The sequence below is a fragment of the Mobula birostris genome, chromosome 23, assembly GCF_030028105.1.
Source record: "Mobula birostris isolate sMobBir1 chromosome 23, sMobBir1.hap1, whole genome shotgun sequence".
NCBI classification, from domain to species: domain Eukaryota; kingdom Metazoa; phylum Chordata; class Chondrichthyes; order Myliobatiformes; family Myliobatidae; genus Mobula; species Mobula birostris.
The window spans coordinates 54,010,757-54,027,486 of record NC_092392.1 but is presented as its reverse complement, the minus strand read 5'-3'; the positions used below and the strand labels follow the sequence as shown (position 1 = coordinate 54,027,486).

Sequence of the window (16,730 nt, the reverse complement as noted above, 5' to 3'; positions counted from 1 at the left end):
CATTCTTCAGTCCTGACGAAGGGTTCCGGCCCGAAACGTCTTAAAATTTAAAGACTCATCGTTTCCACTGATGCTGCCCGACCTGCTGGGTTCATCCAGCGTGCTGTAAGTGCTGCTTTGATCACAGCATCTGCAGGTTATTTTGTGTTTAGGGTTAGAATAGTAAGGTGCCGAGGCATAACAGATACAATGAGTCAAAGGGCCTATTTCTGTGCTGCTTGACGCTACAATGCCTTTGTTCAGCATGTTTTTTTTCCCCTCACTCAATTTGTGGTATCACTGGAGATGCCAGCTTGTAATGGCTTCACGTACTAGATTTGAGGGGTTGGTGGTGAGCTGCCCTTTTGAGCCTCCGCATTCTATATGGCAACTGTGCTCCTATCTTGACATTAGGTAGGGATCTTTAGAAATGGGTCAAAATCGTTGTATACTTGAGGGTGACTGGGGTCAGGTATTTGCTACTGTTACCCGTGGAGAAGATGGCAGGCAGTAGTTTCTGAGGACCGGTCAGAAAAGCCTAGACAGGTTGTGCATGGGAGTGAATGGTCAGGCTGATAATCAGTTGGGTTGTTGGGCAGAGTTCCATGTCCATTGTGGAACTTGCTTTCATTTAGGCAAGTAAGGGTGAAAGAACTGGTCCATCACCGCCATGGTCACCGCGGCCCCTTTGGAAGGCGGCAAACCAGTGTTGAAGTCCATGGTGATGTGGGACCATGAGCATCGAGGGACTGACAGGGGCTACAGGAGCACAGGGGGCTGTTGGCTGAAGGAATTAGAGTGGGTACATTGAGTGTAGGTAACAACAGACTGACTACATCTACAATCACGTTGGATCGTCAGAACCGGCAACACAGAAAGTCGATGATGCGCCTGGCTGGCTGGAGAGTGGTGAGGGGTGGGCCCACTGGACAGCCTCAGAGTGCATGGCTGTCAGCACATACTGTACATGCAGTTGTCAGACATGTCAGCCAGAGCAGGCTCGTGCTGTAGGGCCAGGCAGATCTGTTTGTCAAGGTCCCAGAATATCTGGGAGGATGGAGTGATGGGAGTGAGAGTCAATCTCTGTTTTAGCTGGGTCGAACAGTTATGACAGGGTGTCTGCCTTAGTGTCTTTGGAGCTGGGTTAGTTGGAGATGGTGAGGTAGTTGAAGAGGAGGTCCCACTGAGACTAACCTGGTTTGGGGTGTTGGGTCTGCTAAATGGATGAGGTTCTGGTGGTCAGATCAGATTAGGAAGGGCTTGGTGTTTCCCATAAGACAATGTCTCCATTCCTCCAAAGCCCATTTAATGACAAGTAGCCCCCTGTCTCCTACTCCATAACAGTGCTGGGTAGAGTTGAACTTGTGTGAGAAGGTGGCACAAAGGTGCGTCTTCCTGTCCAGTCCTCGCTAGGAGAGGATGGCCCTTTCGCCCATGACAGATATGTCCACCACTACCACAAAAGGTTCAGAGGGATTCAGATGGTGGAGAATAGGAACAATGAAGCATTTCTTGAGCTGCTTGAAAGACGTGAAGGAGGTGCGAGGAACAGCGCATTGGCTGTAGTTCCTGATGAATTGGCAGTAGAACTTGGAGAAGTCCAAGAAGCACTATAGCTGTTTGAGGGAGTGTGGTCAGGCCATTCAACTGCAGTGCACACTTTCTCTGGGTTGATGGTTGTGCCGTGCTGTGTAAGGACGTAACCCAGCAAGGCAATGACTGGGGTGTGGAACTGGAATTTTTCTAAATTGCAGTACAGATGTTTTTGAGGAGATGCTGAAAGACTGTACGGACGTGACAGACATCTTGAGAGCCCTTAGGGAAGATGAGGATGTCATTGAGGTAGACAAACATATACTAGTATGGCATGTTTCGGAAGATCTCTTAGATGAAGGCTTGGAAAACAGCTGGACTGTTGGAAAGTCTGAAAGGAGTCCCAGGTATTCCCGGTGGCCTGTGAGCACAATGAATACATCTTCCACCTATCCCCAGTGGATGCAGATCAGATTGTTTGCACTCCGTAGATCCAGCTTGGTTAAAATCTGTGTCCAGAGCAGAGTGTTTTAGATTTGCTATCCATCAAGGAGAGAGGGTAGTAGGTCTTAATGGTGATTTTGTTGAGTCCATGGTAGTCAATGCAGGGATAAAGACATCCATCTTTCTTGCTGACAAAGAAGGGGACTGGGATGGTCAAATGAAGCCGTGCTGTAGTGCTTCAGCAATAGTCATTCATGGCTTGGGCGTCAGGGAGAACAGTGGTGGTGCCCGGGAGGAGGGCAATCGTGCGATCATGTAGTATGTGAGAGGGTAGGGTTCTGGCTTCACTGAAGGTGATGGCTAGATCATGGTATTCCTGCGAGGGTTTCCTTTGTCTCCACAGCTTTATGGAGTGAAGTCAATTGAGGCGCAGACGGGTGTGTACCTCACTCAGTGAACTAGATGGCCAGGTGAAGTGAGGGTTGTGAGTGGAGAGCTAGGGCTAACCCAAGATGAGAGGAGAGTTGAGCAAGTTGATACGGAGGAACTGAATGGACGCACGGTGCACAGACTGTATGCATACTCTGACCATCCCAGACCCCAAGAGATGTCTGTCAGTGTCCGTGATGTAGAAGGGGTGAGAGATTGGCTTGGTATGGAGTCCAAGCTGCACATACAGAGTCCGGTCTAGAAGGTTACCTGCTGCATCAGAATTCACCAGAGCCTCCTGTGTGCGTAGAGCTGTCGGTGTGTGGAGGAGGACAGAGGGAGCAAGTTGGGCTGTGGTGCTGGAATGAGGAGACTGGAGACCTTACCAGATAGAAAGCCCCTCTACCCTACCTGGTAATGCTGCTTTTGCCAGAACCAGTGGGCGTTCGATACACTGGTGATCAGTGGCTCCGCAGCAAGCACACAATTTGTTTCTTCTCCAACACTCGTGCTCTTGGGGGGTTAAGGGAGTTCTCCCTACCGTACCTGCATGGGATCTGGTGCTGTTGAAGATGGTCCTACAGCCTGAAATGGTTCTGGGAATGGAACCGGGGTTCTGGCTAATGAACTGGAGAGTCGATCAGTAAGACGCATGTCAATTTGGAGGGCCAGAGCGATGAGGCTTTTGAAGTTGGTTGGCATCTCCCGGGTAGACAGTTCACCCTTCAAGCACTCCAAGAGGCCAGTGGTAAATTTTACATGTTTATTGCAGATGGTAGTTTTATTGCCACAGTTAGTAGTGGCCCAGGTCAGAGCTCACCCATTCCAGGGAGAAACGACTGAAGGCCATCTTGGCTCTGTCTGTAGAATACAGAGATGGCTAGAGCTCAAAGTATAATGTGCACTGGGACAGGAAGTTGCAGCACGGGGTTAGGGATCTATCACAGCGTTCGGGCACTGGAATCCGGGGCTTGAGGGAGGAGATTAACTGACTTGGGGTTGCTGTATTGAGACAGAGTTGATTGAGAGCAGCAAGCAGATGGTCAATGGTTTTCTGCTGGTTCGGGAACCCATACTCCTGTCAAAGGACTGCTTCCTTTGGGTGAGAATATTCTGCTGGGTCAAACATGTGTTCACTCACCCTATCTGGGAATGTAGAGGAGGCTTGACCCAAAAGCAGAGCAGCAGAGACAATATAGCAGTAACTGATATTTTACTAATAAGCTGCAAATAAAACAAGCCACAGGGGGGAACAGAAACTTAACAAGGCAACAGAGTAACTGAAGGCTAGGAACAACTGGTGGGTTCAGATGAGTGAATAAGGATTGTGGATGCAAGCTGGGTTTAAATAGGCTGCAGGAGATGAGTTGGAAACGAGTAACAGCCGATTCTTGTTAGCTGGGTGGAGACTGGAAGGCTCTTGCCTGTGCAGGCCTGGCAGCTAGTCAGTGTGACCTCTAACTCCAGGGATGGCCAGGAACAGAATCCGAAGGAAGCTGTATACACTTTGCTATTTAAATTTCTTGATTATGACAGAAGAGCAGGATGTTATTACTGAACCAACATGGATAACTTCTGTCACTATAACTGAATTGATTCCACAACCTACAGACTCACTTTCAGGAATCTACAACTTATGTTCACAGTATTATTTACTTTTTTATTTGCACAGATTTTTTTTCTTTTGCACATTGGTTATCAGTCTTTATGTATGTCTTTATTTTCCTGTAATTACTTGTAAGAGAATGAATCTCAAAGTAATACATACACACAGTGGCAACTTCATGAAGTACAGTTGTACACCTGCTCGTCAATGCAATTATCTGTTCAGCCTATCATGTGGCAGCAACTCAATACAGCAATGCATGGTCAGGGGTTTCAGTTGTTGTTCAGACCAAACATCAGAATGCGAAGAGATGTGAACTAAGTGATTTTGACCATGGAATGATTGCTGGTGTCAGATAGGGTGGTTTGAGTATCTCAGAAACTGCTGATCTCCGGAGATTTCAACAAAACAATATCTAGCATTACAGAGAATGGTGCAAAAAGCAAAGAAAATAAATCCAGTGAGCGGTGGTTCTGTGGGCAAAAACACCTTGTTGATGGAAAAAGTCAGGGGAGAATGGCCAGACTGGTTCAAGCTGGCAGGAAGGTGACAGTAACTCAAATAATCACGTGTCACAGTAGTAGTATGCAGAAGAGTATCACTGAATGCATAACACGTCAAACGTTGATGGGCTACAGCAGCAGAAGATGGCAAACATACACTCAGTGACTACTTTATTACATACAGGAGGTAACTAGTAAAGTGGCCACTGATCATACATAAATTTAGTTTGACTTTGAGATATAGTCTAGTTGTGAACTTTTTGAAAGAAGCAGCACTTGCCCATGGATAAGCTGAACTCTCTGTGCCATGTACTTCCATAATTTGCACATCACTTCTAATTTTATCTGTAAGATATCACAATATAGTGCCATGTGTTTCTTACAATTTCTTTTATTTTGCTGAAACAGGAAGATGAACACGCGGCACCTGCACCTCTTCATGCCTGCAACAATGGGATTTATAGCGGCAACCACGTCTATTGTTTACTATCACAATATAGAAACTTCCAACTTTCCAAAGCTGTTATTAGGTGAGTTTGAATTTCTGCTTTCCCAACTCCAAAATCGTTTCCCATTAGTCATCCTTTTACAGTACTATCAATCTTTTTGTATTTATATCAGTGTAAAATGACTGTCTGATGGCCAGTGCCAACCTGACTGGCCAAATGGCCTGTGTCTGTGCTGTATCTCTCTATGACTGATGTAAGTAAAGGGATCTGCAAGCCACCTCACAAAGGCTTGTTGGTCTTTGTGTGTAGTTTCTCAGTGATTCTGTCCCACTGTGAATGCCTGCAATAAAGTGAATCTCAGGGTGACATATACTGTAAATACTTTGATTATAAACTTACTTTGAATGTTCATATGGTTCTCTGGACAAGCTGAAGAAATGTGACTTTTAATACTGAAAAGGAATATGAGTAAACACAAGACCAGGACGGACCTGAGCCCTACATCGAGAGTCTGCTCTTTTAAAGGCATGGGGTAATGATAACTGAGGGTGTTGGTGATTGAATGGATTTCCCTCTGACTTAGAGGTGGTTTGCAGATCCCACTACTCACATCATTCATGGAAAACTGCTGCACAGATAAAAGCTCTTCACTTTGTCGAGCTGGCACTGACCATCGAGCTTTCATTTTTTCACTGATCCAGCATTAATCCCATTTTTAATTCTCTCCATGTTTTCATTGACCGCTACCACCCTCCTTCCCTCCTCCGGGATTCTATTCCTCACTTTCATACTTGGTCTCTCTGCAGTGGCCAATCAACCAGCCAACCCAAATGTTTTTGGGTTGTGGGAGAAAATCGGAGCACACGTTGAGTCACCAGGAGATGTGGAGTCTCCACACAGACAACACCAGCAGTCAGGACTGAACTGGGGTCTCTGGCACTTGTTGAGCCACTTGTCATTCAGTCTTTAGAAGGGATTGGGAGCTCCGCCACACAGTCACAGACAATGCAAACTACAGATTGGGGCAGAACAGTGGCACAACTCGTAAAGTTGCTGCCTCACAGCACCAAAATTCAGTCCTAACCTTCAGCGTTGTCTGCGTGGAGTCTGCACATTCTCCCTGTGACTGTGTAGGATTCCCCAGGGTGCCCTGGTTCTGTCCCATACATACTAGAATCAAAGAGACACACTGCACAGAAACAGGACTCTCATCAGGTCTGTACTGACCGTTGTGCACGGACTCATCCTGCATTCATCCTTTGGTAATGTTCTGATTAGTAGTGAGGACAGTTGTAGACCGGTTTGGTTGGCAACAGAGTGGACTGAAGTTTAGGAAATAGAGTTCAATGTGGACAGTTGTGCTTTGCTACACCTGGGTTAACTGATATGGAAAACCAGTATTTTCAATAATTGATAGCTTCACCTAGTGTAGATAAACAGAGACACCTTGTTGTTAATTAACTCACACTTGTTACGAAAGGAATAAATGATATAGATGGCTTGATTTTAAAGAAGCAAGGAATGTTGAAATAGAGTTCTTTTTTTATTTATATATACTATAATTTTAATATAATTCTTTATCCCTTATAATTGTTAAATGTTGCTGTTTTTGGTTGCATGTCGCGCTCTGACTAACACACCACAACAAATTCCTAATACATGTAAATGTATATGGTGATGAAAGTTGGTCCTTGATCCTTGATTATGAGTTAAGACCTCACCTGGACAATATCAACCACCACATTGTAAGTTGCTCAGGGAAGGAGGAGGGTTTTATCAGGCCATGGACAGAGATGGGGTTATGTTGAAAGCTGTGATGTAACTGCAAGGGTTGACTTGGAGGGATTTATAAAAGGGAATTGTCAGAGCTGGGATAGAAAAACTGCTCCCTCTGCTGGGTGGGTCAGTCACTAAACTTAATTGGTCAAGGATCTAGACTGGAGATGACAATAACTTTTATCAGGGTTGTTCCTGTCACCCACTGAAAAGATGACGGAGTGCGTTTCCATTGACTTTAGCGGACGACGTACGTCCAGGTTTAGGATCAGAAAGCGGTGCTGTGTGGACGGATACAGCTACTGTTTGGAGGAGGCAGGTCACCCCAGCTTTCTCCATTCCACATTCCTGTGATCCTCTGATTAGCTGACTAATGTAATACCCTGCAGATGAGCTTGTCCCATACCGACAAATGAGGTCAGTGTTCAGAAACTTCACCAGGCTGGCTGAGATCTGGATAGCCTCCCACCTGATAGTATGAGCATTGATTTCGCTAATTCCAGTGAATTCTCCCCCCTCCCCCTTTTCTCTTTTTCCATTCCCCATTCTGGCTCCTCTCTTACCCCTTTCTCTTCTCACCTGCCCATCCATTTCCTCGAGTGCCGCTCCTCCTCCTCTTTCTCCCATGGTTCACGGTACTCTGGCTGTGGTCAATTCCAGTCAGGACTCGAAGGGAGCACAAGCTGTGAAAACAGTGTGTGTGGATGGTATGGGAATTGTACAGGGCATCCGCCTTACCATAGATGGATGTACCAGGTGGACAGGGAGACGCAGTCTGAAAGTTGCTGCATGGAGGTGTGTTGCTAATCTTCTTTGTTTAAACACCCCCCCCCCCCCCAATTTGGTGCAAGGGTATCAGCTGGAGAAGGAGATTTACATTGCCAACGTATTCATAAAGGCCTAAATAGGTACAGGCAGTTCAAAGGACACCTCAGACCTCAGCAAATCTCTCAATCACTCCTTTCTAGTGTAACCGTGACACTTGTGCAAAGGGAATCCAAGTTAAAAGTTGAAAGTAAATTTATTATCAAAGTACGTATATTCTACCTTGAGATTCATTTTCTTGCAGACATTCACAGTAGAACAAAAAAATACATAGAATCAATAAAAAGACTATGTACAAACTGAGACGGACAAGCAACTATTCTGCAAAAGAAGACAAACTGTGTAAATACTAAAAAAACAAAAAATATTAATGAATAATATTGAGAACATGAGTTGTAGAGTCTTTGAAAATCAGCCAGTATGTTACGTAATCACTTTAGAGTTGGGGTGAGTGAAGTTATCCACGTCAGTTCAGGAGCCTGATGGTTGAAGGGTAATAACTGTTCCTGAACCTGGTGGTGTTGCCACTAAGGCTCCTGTACCTCCTTCCTGATGGTAGCAGTGAGAGGCGAGCATTGCCTGGATGGTGGAGTCTTTGGCGGTGGATGCTGCTTTCCTATGACAGTGCTCCGTGCAGATGTGCTGAATGGTTGGGAGGGCTTTTCCTGTGATGGATCATTGAACTGAATCCTTAATGATGTTTGCCTAAAACAGTGCCAAGCCTGGGCTTCCAGCGTCCCAGCACTGAGCATTCATTCAACTGACCTTCAGCCAGGAAATTTACATCCCAAGCTCCCTGCCACTCTCTCCATTTTTAGAATCACCTTCCAAAGCACCTTAGGCCAAGTTGTTGTATTATCTCCTTATGTGGTTTCACATAAAACCATGCCAAAGTCAAAGTAAATTTATTAACGAAGTACGTATATGACTCTATATATGACCTTGAGATTAATTTTAAGAACCATAGAACACTACAGCACAGAAAACAGGCCCTTCTAGTCTATGCCGAAACATTATTCTGGTAGTCCCATTGACCTGCATCCAGTCCATAACCCTCCAGACCTCTCCCATCCATGTACCTATCCAATTTATTCTTAAAACTTAAGAGTGAGCCTGCATTTACCACATCAGATGGCAGCTCGTTCCCACTCCCACTACTCTCTTGAGTGAAGAAGTTCCCCCTAATGTTCCCCCTAAACCTTTCCCCTTTCACCCTAAAGCCATGTCCTCTCGTATTTATCTCTCCTAATCTAAGTGGAAAGAGCCTATTCATATTTACTCTGTCTATACCCCTCATAATTTTGTAAACCTCTATCAAATTTCCCCTCATTCTTCTACGCTCCAAGGAATAAAATCCTAACCTGTTCAATCTTTCCCTATAACTCAACTCCTGGCAACATCTTAGTAAATCTTCTCTGCACTCTTTCAATCTTGTTGATATCCTTCCTATAGTTAGGTAACCAGAACTGCACACAATACTCCAAATTTGGCCTCACCAATGTCTTATACAACCTCCACATGACATCCCAACTCCTATACTCAATACTTTGATTTATGAATGCCAAAAGCCTTCTTTACAACCCTGTCTACCTGACTACCTTTCTTGCAGATATTAACAGGAAAATAAAGAAATATAATGGAATTTATTAAAAATTATAAATAACAAAGACTGACAAGCAACCAATGTGCAAAAGAAGAAAATAAAGTGCAAATAATTAAAAACAAATAAATAAATAATGCTGAGACATGAGTTGTAGAGTCCTTGAAAGTGAGTCCATAGGTTGTGGAATCATTGTTGAGGTGAGTGGAGTTATCCACACTGCATCCTAATGCTTGTAGGGTAATAACTATTCTTTAAACTGGTGGTGTGGGACGCAAGGTTCCTGAACCTCCTGCCTGATGGTAATAGTGAGACAAGAGTAAGACCTAGATGGTCGAACCCTGCGCTATTTTGCTGATTTAAAGTCATTGTAAAGCGCAAGTTCTTGCTGTTGATTTTAACTTGTTTTTCACAGCTCTTTTTATCTACTGGGTCCTGGCTTTTATCACAAAGTCCATTAAACTGGTGAAGTACTGTGATCACGGCGTCAACATGTCCCAGCTGCGGTTCTGTATAACACTCATTCTGGTGTTCCTCTATGGGTCTCTGATGGCTGTCGAGATTAACGTGATCATTTTCAGAGTATGTATGCAGGTGGAATTTTCAATGTTTATCAGTAACTGGAATAAATTGGAATTGGCTTATTAATAATGAAGAGGTATAATGAAAAGTTTATCTTGCATGCCCTTCATACAGATCAGATTATTACACAGCACAATGAGTAAAACTAGGTAAAACAATAACAATAAAGCTTCAGAGAAAATGCAGTGCAGATAAACTATCAGGTGCAAGATCATAAATTGTAAAGATCGTAAATTGTGAGGTTAAGAGTCTAACTTACTGTAAATAGTCTTATAGTAGCAGGGTAGAAGTTATACTGAAGCTTGGTGAACTGCGACAGCACCATGGTGTAGCTAATAGAGCTGCCCCCATAGCTTCTGTGACCCAGCTTCAATCCTGACTTTCGGTATTCTCTGTGTGCAGCTTGCATGTTCTCCCTGTGACTTTGTGGGTTTCCGCTGGCTGCTCCAGTTTCTACCCACAGCCCAAAGCCATGCCAGTTGGTATGCCCCCTCTGTGCAGGTGACTACAGAAATCCAGGGAGGAGTTGATGGCAATGTGTAGAAAATAAATGGAATTAGTATAGATGAGTGATGGACAGTTGGCATGGACCTCAGAGTCTGTTTCCATGCTCCTTATCATGGAGTTCTGAAGAGGAACTGAATAATGTAGGTTTGTTTGCTCTGAAGCAGAGGAGATGAAAGGGGGTCTCAGAGGTGTGTAATCGTAAGAAACATTTCCCTGGTATCTGACACCAGAGGGATTAAGATTTGAAATGTGGAAAGGGAGAACATAGGCAGTGACAGATTTCACCTCATGGACAATAGAACTTAAAACATTATAGCACAATACAGGCCCTTTGGCCCACAGTGTTGTGCTGACTCTTTAACCTATTCTAAGATCCATTTAACTCTACACTCACATGTAGGTTTTTGTATCTACTCTGTGGGAGTGAGGAGAAGGAGAAGAGAGATGGGTGGGGTCTTTAATTATGCCGGCTGTTTAACCGATGCAATGGGAAGTATAGATAGGCGAAGCGGGTTTTCATGATGAGTTGTGCCAACGACTTTGCAGTTTCTTGTGGTTATGTGCAGAGCAGTTGTCATACCAAGCCTTCGCGCATCCAGGTAGAATGCTGTCTATGGCATATCAATAAGAATTGGTAGGAGGTCACAGAGGACATGATGTGTCGTGGCAGAAGGAATAACTGTTTAATACAGTGGAGAGGGTGCCAACAGTGCTGATGATCCAGAGTTGTGTTGAGTTTCTTTATTGCCATTAGAGCTGCCTTCGTAGAGCCAAGTGCAGGCATGCTCCTTGTATATGGCAGAGAAGAGTTGGAGAGTCAGCTGCCACAGAATGCACCTCCTCTGTTAGGTAACCATACTGTTAAAATCACATCATAGCTCTGTATTTTTCAGAGGTGTAAAGCTGTTAAAAACAGTTCACCTGGTGTTGCCTTGTATCTTACCTAATTCAGTTTGGCATGTGACTTCAGTTTTATGCAGAGCTCATTCCCCTGTACTTTCTTGGTTTAGAGGGGATCAGAGTCAAGCATAGCCAATGTCTTTTGCCAATTACTTTGAATCTATACACCCTTTGGATAGAGAATCAGTTTCTCCCTCTTAATTGTGCAAAACTTCATAACTTAGAGCACTTGCTTTGCCTTAAACCATGCTGCTTAAGAGGAATTTAACCTATTTCCAGAATCTCTCCTCATCTGAGTTGACCCTTATCCCTGGTACCAGTATGGGACTGCTTCATAGAAACATAGAAACAGAAAATAGGTTCAGGAGTAGGCCATTCGGCCCTTCGAGCCTGCACCACCATTCAGTACGATCATGGCTGATCATCCAACTCAGAACCCTGTACCTGCCTTCTCTCCATACCCCCTGATCCCTTTAACCACAAGGGCCTTGTTTAACTCCCTCTTAAAAATAGCCAATGAACTGGCCTCAACTGTTTCTGGTGGCAGAGAATTCCACAGATTCACCACTCTCTGTGTGAAGAAGTTTTTCCTCATCTCGGTCCTAAAAGGCTTCCCCTTTATCCTCAAGCTGTGACCCCTTGTTCTGGACTTCCCCAACATCGGGAACAATCTTCCTTCATCTAGCCTGTCCAATCCCTTTAGAATTTTATACGTTTCGATAAGATCCCCCCTCAGTCTTCTAAATTCCAGAGAGTATAAGCCTAGCCGATCCAGTCTTTCATCATATGAAAGTCCTGCCATCCCAGGAATCAATCACTTCCAAGTGCTTGGCATCTTTTCCGAAAGATGGTGTGAGGGATTATTTGGGAGTTATGAAATTATGTGAATATAGCGGATACTGATTCAATTGAGAACTGGCCCTCATTTTTTAATGAAAGTTTCTATGAGGGCTGGCTCTCTGTGGACATAAAATGCCAAGTATTAATAGATCAAATCTACCTGTGACCAGGTTTGGTGTGCTTAGTGACATCTAGACTTGTTATCTGCAACATTCACATAATTTTGTAGCTCCAGAATAATCCCTGACAAATGGTGGTCACAATTGGCAGCAATCTCCCAACTAGAACCTGATTAATATTTTACAGCTCCTCTTGCTTTGAAACTCAAATCTATCAATCAAGCAGCACTCGATGAATCCATCTTACTTTCACTCCTGATAGAAATACGTGTTCTTTAACAACCCGAAGAAAGTAAAACCTCCAGAAGATTTGCAAGATCTGGGAGTGAGATTCCTACAGCCATTTGTCAACTTGCTGTCGAAGGCTACCTACTGGTGGATGAACACCCTCATTATTTCGGCCCACAAAAGACCAATAGACCTAAAGACCATTGGCAAGCTCCCCATAGCCACACGGGCTCTCACCAACTACATGTTACTAAAGGAAGCCTATGAAGAGCAGAAGGTAAGAATTACAATGAAATATCAACGTTGATGATAAAAATTTATCTCCTGTGTTCTTTGTCTATCAAAAATATATTGTTATCTGCCTCTCCATTTACTTAGCCTTTATCACCAGAAATCATGTGACTTCACGTCAAAAAATAGTTTAGTAATACATTATAATATTATCTTAGTATAATACAGTGGGACAGTTGTTATTGCACAGCTTCAATGACCCAAGTTAATTAAGACCTCCAGCATTGTCAATGTGGAGTTTACATGGCTTTTCTGTGACCATGTGATTTCTCCTGTGTTCCTCTACAACCTGAAGATGTGCTGAATGATGGGCTAATTGTCTGTTGTAAGTCACTGACTATTGTAAGGTCAAACCTGTGATAGATGTGTCCCTAGATTGAGGCCTTAAGGTGAATTCTGGGTCAATACTCAAAGGTTGATGAAGTCTGGAGGGCAAAGCCAAAGGTGGAAGGCCAGAGCTCAGCACGACCAGAGGTAGAAAGCCCAAAAGGCTGAAGATCGAAGTCAGAAAGCCTGGAAGTAGAGGCCCGAAGGCTGAGTCTGGGAGTGTGGGCCAGAGGCCGGAGGATAGAGGCCCGATTTCTTCAGGACTGGGAGTCTGGGCCAGAGACTGGAGGATGGAGGCCTGATTTCTGTAGGTCTGGGAGTCCAGGGCAGAGGCTGGAGGATAGATAGGAAAAGGGCTTGTTTTGTTGTTGTTGACTTGTTTTGTTCTATTGTTGTAATTGCTGCTTGAGTCGTTTTATGTTGTGTGTTGTTCAAGTTCAATTATCACTTAACTATCCATGAATACAGCCAAATGAAACAGTGTTGCTCTGGGGTCAAAGTGCAACACACATAACCAATAGCACATAACACATATGGTTATGATTTCAGAAAAACGCAGAGTCACGAAGAAAAAATATATAGAGCCCAAGTCCCTGAGTGGCATGGCTATAGTTCTGGTTCAGCTTGTTCTTCCACCAAGCAAACACTGGAGGCCAGCACTGATGGGAGGGGCCGGGCCCCAAACCAGTACAGATTCCAAAGCACCCCACCGGGGCTCGACCTCATCACTTTGGCACCTCCTCTCCGGGCGACTGTAACAGGCGAGCCCGCGACTTGGGCCTCGTCCTCACCACAACCGATGGAACTCAGCAACCCTGCCATCAGTCTCCCCAATAAACTAGACTTAAAGTATTCTATGTTACCCATTAAAAATGGTTAGGACATAATGGTACCTAACACGTCCAGGTGACGGCACACCAATGGTATCCAATAATTTACAGCTCCATCACTATCGAGTAACTTGCTCTCAGGATAGCCCTGCAGTACTTGATGTGTTAAACAAACTGGGCATGCTATACTTTGTTGTTGCTAAAATGCATGGCAACATTTGTGGGCTGCCCCCAGCACATTCTTGGGTTGCTGGTTGTTAATGTAAATGTAAGTCATCGTAAGTTTCGATGTACTTGTGATAAATAATTCTGAATCCCTTGTGTTTTTGGGAGTTGGTGTCCAAATCACCTATTTTCAAACTATCATCAGATAGTTTGAAAATATCTGGAAATATAGTAAATATGTGATGAACGAGCACTCTTGGAAAGTGCCAGGCTGATGATGATTACCAATCATTTTGATCTCTTATTAATGAATGGAAATTAATAACATCGGACTTGGAACCAGACAGTAACTTGGTGCAGCCTGCAGAGTCTCTACCTCATAGCTCTGGCAGCCCGGCTTCAATCCTGACCTCCTGTGCTGTTCATATGGAGTGTGCTCATTCCGCCTGTCACATGTCTTTCTTCCAGGTGCACTGGTTTCTTCCCATGTCCCAAAGATGTGTGGGTCAGTAGGTTAATCTTTCACTGTAAATTGCCCCTCCTGTGTAGGAGAAGTAGAATCTGGGGAGGAGTTGATGGGCAGAATAAAATGGTTTAGGGTAGGATTATTGTAAATGGGATGTTTGATGGTTGGCATGTACTCAATGGGCTGAATGGCCTGCTTCCTGATTTATCTCTCTCTAACCCCTAAGGCTTTTACTCAAACCAGTATTTAACCCTCTTTTCTCCCCCCCCCCACTTCTCCTTTCTCTTGAAATATACAGTACTTTGAAATCAATTTAACACCTTCATTGATTCTTTCCCTCAGAAGAATGAGGGTGTACCAGAGGGTCGGCCTCTGTCCATTTGGCGATCCATGTACAGGGCGTACGGCCGACCTATCCTCCTCAGCAGCACATTCCGCTACCTTGCTGACCTCCTGGGTTTCGCTGGACCTCTCTGCATCTATAAAATTGTTGACCGTCTTAGCAAGACATCCAAGTTGAATATCACAGTGAGTCTGCAGTTTGATATCTTCCCAGTTGTGCCCTTGTTGCTAGCCTGACCATGGTACTTGGATTATCCAATCGAAACCAACTTATTTGGCCTTTTCCATGAACTGTAAGCCTGTTTTGAAGACATAAGTTGGAAGCAGAATTACATTGGAAGTAGTTTGCTGAGAAAGTAACTTTCTTTAGAAATTTGGTTGAATAATGTTTTTCCTGCAATGTGCAATTGAAAATTGGTTCTTATCCCAGATGACCGTTTTAGTGATGAAATGAACCAACAGCATTGAATAGCCCTGTCACCTGCATTCACTCCTGTTGCTTGAACGATTCAGCTAGGTACTTGCCATTTTTTAGTACCCTTATGCCCCAACATGATGGAGTTACAGGATGATGTGACTCCCACTGATGAGATAGTCTTGTTGTTGCCAATTAACTGAACTCTGACCAAATTACAGTCACTTTTCAATCGCACTTTATTTGCTTGTGCCCAAGGAGAATAGCTTAGGCTCCGTCACCGCATTGTCTAAAAATTCTGCTTAGAATTGTCAATTTTTATGCACAAAATTGAAACGCGTTTTTTTTTGGAAAGGAAGGCCAAGCCAAATTTACCACAATGCAGAGCAATAGAGAAGATTAACCTTTCAAGTCAAAGGCAGCTTTACTGAGTATGATTTCTAGTAAAACTAGCACAAGTGCCTTGACTTTGTGCCTTCGTTTTTTTCTTGCACTTACGCCTTGCTTTTATGTAGTGCTTTTTATTGCTGGTATAAATATTTGTATACTTTATTTATGATCTGTGTTATTTGAGTTGATTGTACCTGTGTGCCTGTAATGCTGCCACAAGTAAGTTTTTCATTGCACCTGTATATCACTTCTAGTGCACATAACAATAAATTCTGCCTGATCAGACCTTAAGATCTGCCAGACTTTAAATGTGCTGGGTGTTGGATATAAAAAGTGAATCAGCATCACTGAGAGGTCACTTACAGTTATAGAGCCCGAGAGCATGATGACAGGCTCTTCAGCCCATCAAGGCCATGTTCCCCATCGGGTACCTGTACCAATTCCATTTTTCAGCACTTGTTCTGCAGTCTTCTAAAAATCTGCTTCCCACTTGAAAGGGCAGGAACCCTTTAGCTTTTCCTGGAAAGTTCTTTGCATTTTCATGGTTATAGTCAGGAATCTGGGAACCTGAAGCAAGTTGAGATTGCTGTTGATTTAGAAACCCATTTTGAATTAGTTTCATGGAAAAGTATTTCCCCTTCAAGGTATTGCACGCTGCCATTAAATAATACTGTCTTCCCCACCAGGCATCAGTTTTCCCATTCTCACAGCTGGCCACCTGCCTGCTATGGTGACAAATTGATTTAAATGAACCTACTGAACTGTAACATTGATTCTGTGATGCAAAGTTGAGCTTTAGTTGTAAATGTTTTCAAGTCCATTAATTCAGCATGTTAACAATCAAGTACAAATTACAACACTGACATTTGGGTCTTGTGTATCTTTTCAATAATGTACTCCGTAGCTTGTAGAAGTGGACCACTTAAATTTTGATTTTCCTCAGGTCAATGCAACGGTCGACGATCAGGGAGGACTTGGCTTAGTAGAAAATCAGACAGACAAAGTAAGTAAAATTAATCCCTTTCCTCTCAGTTCATGATGTATTTTAGGAGATTTGCATCTAGTGGGAAAATGAGCAAATTCCAGTCCATTACACTTCACGAGTTCAGCAAAGGTGATGCATGAACAAATGTATAAAGACATGTTTATGCAGGGAGCCAGCTATTGTCACTTTGGGTAGAGGA

The 16,730-nt window shown here is 43.8% G+C and overlaps 1 protein-coding gene across 7 annotated transcripts in view; it reads left to right on the top strand.

The window, feature by feature from the left end:
* LOC140186899 (ATP-binding cassette sub-family C member 9-like) overlaps positions 1-16,730 on the top strand; it is a 193,634-nt gene that overhangs the window by 49,355 nt on the left and 127,549 nt on the right. For 5 of the 7 annotated variants that reach the window (XM_072241653.1, XM_072241650.1, XM_072241657.1 and 2 more), the window contains exons 3-7: positions 4,903-5,024; positions 9,560-9,726; positions 12,355-12,597; positions 14,742-14,927; positions 16,490-16,549. In XM_072241653.1, the coding sequence (XP_072097754.1) occupies positions 4,903-5,024; positions 9,560-9,726; positions 12,355-12,597; positions 14,742-14,927; positions 16,490-16,549 (778 nt within the window). The remainder of the gene's footprint in view (positions 1-4,902; positions 5,025-9,559; positions 9,727-12,354; positions 12,598-14,741; positions 14,928-16,489; positions 16,550-16,730) is intronic. The other 2 variants (XM_072241652.1, XM_072241656.1) reach the window with 1 other exon arrangement.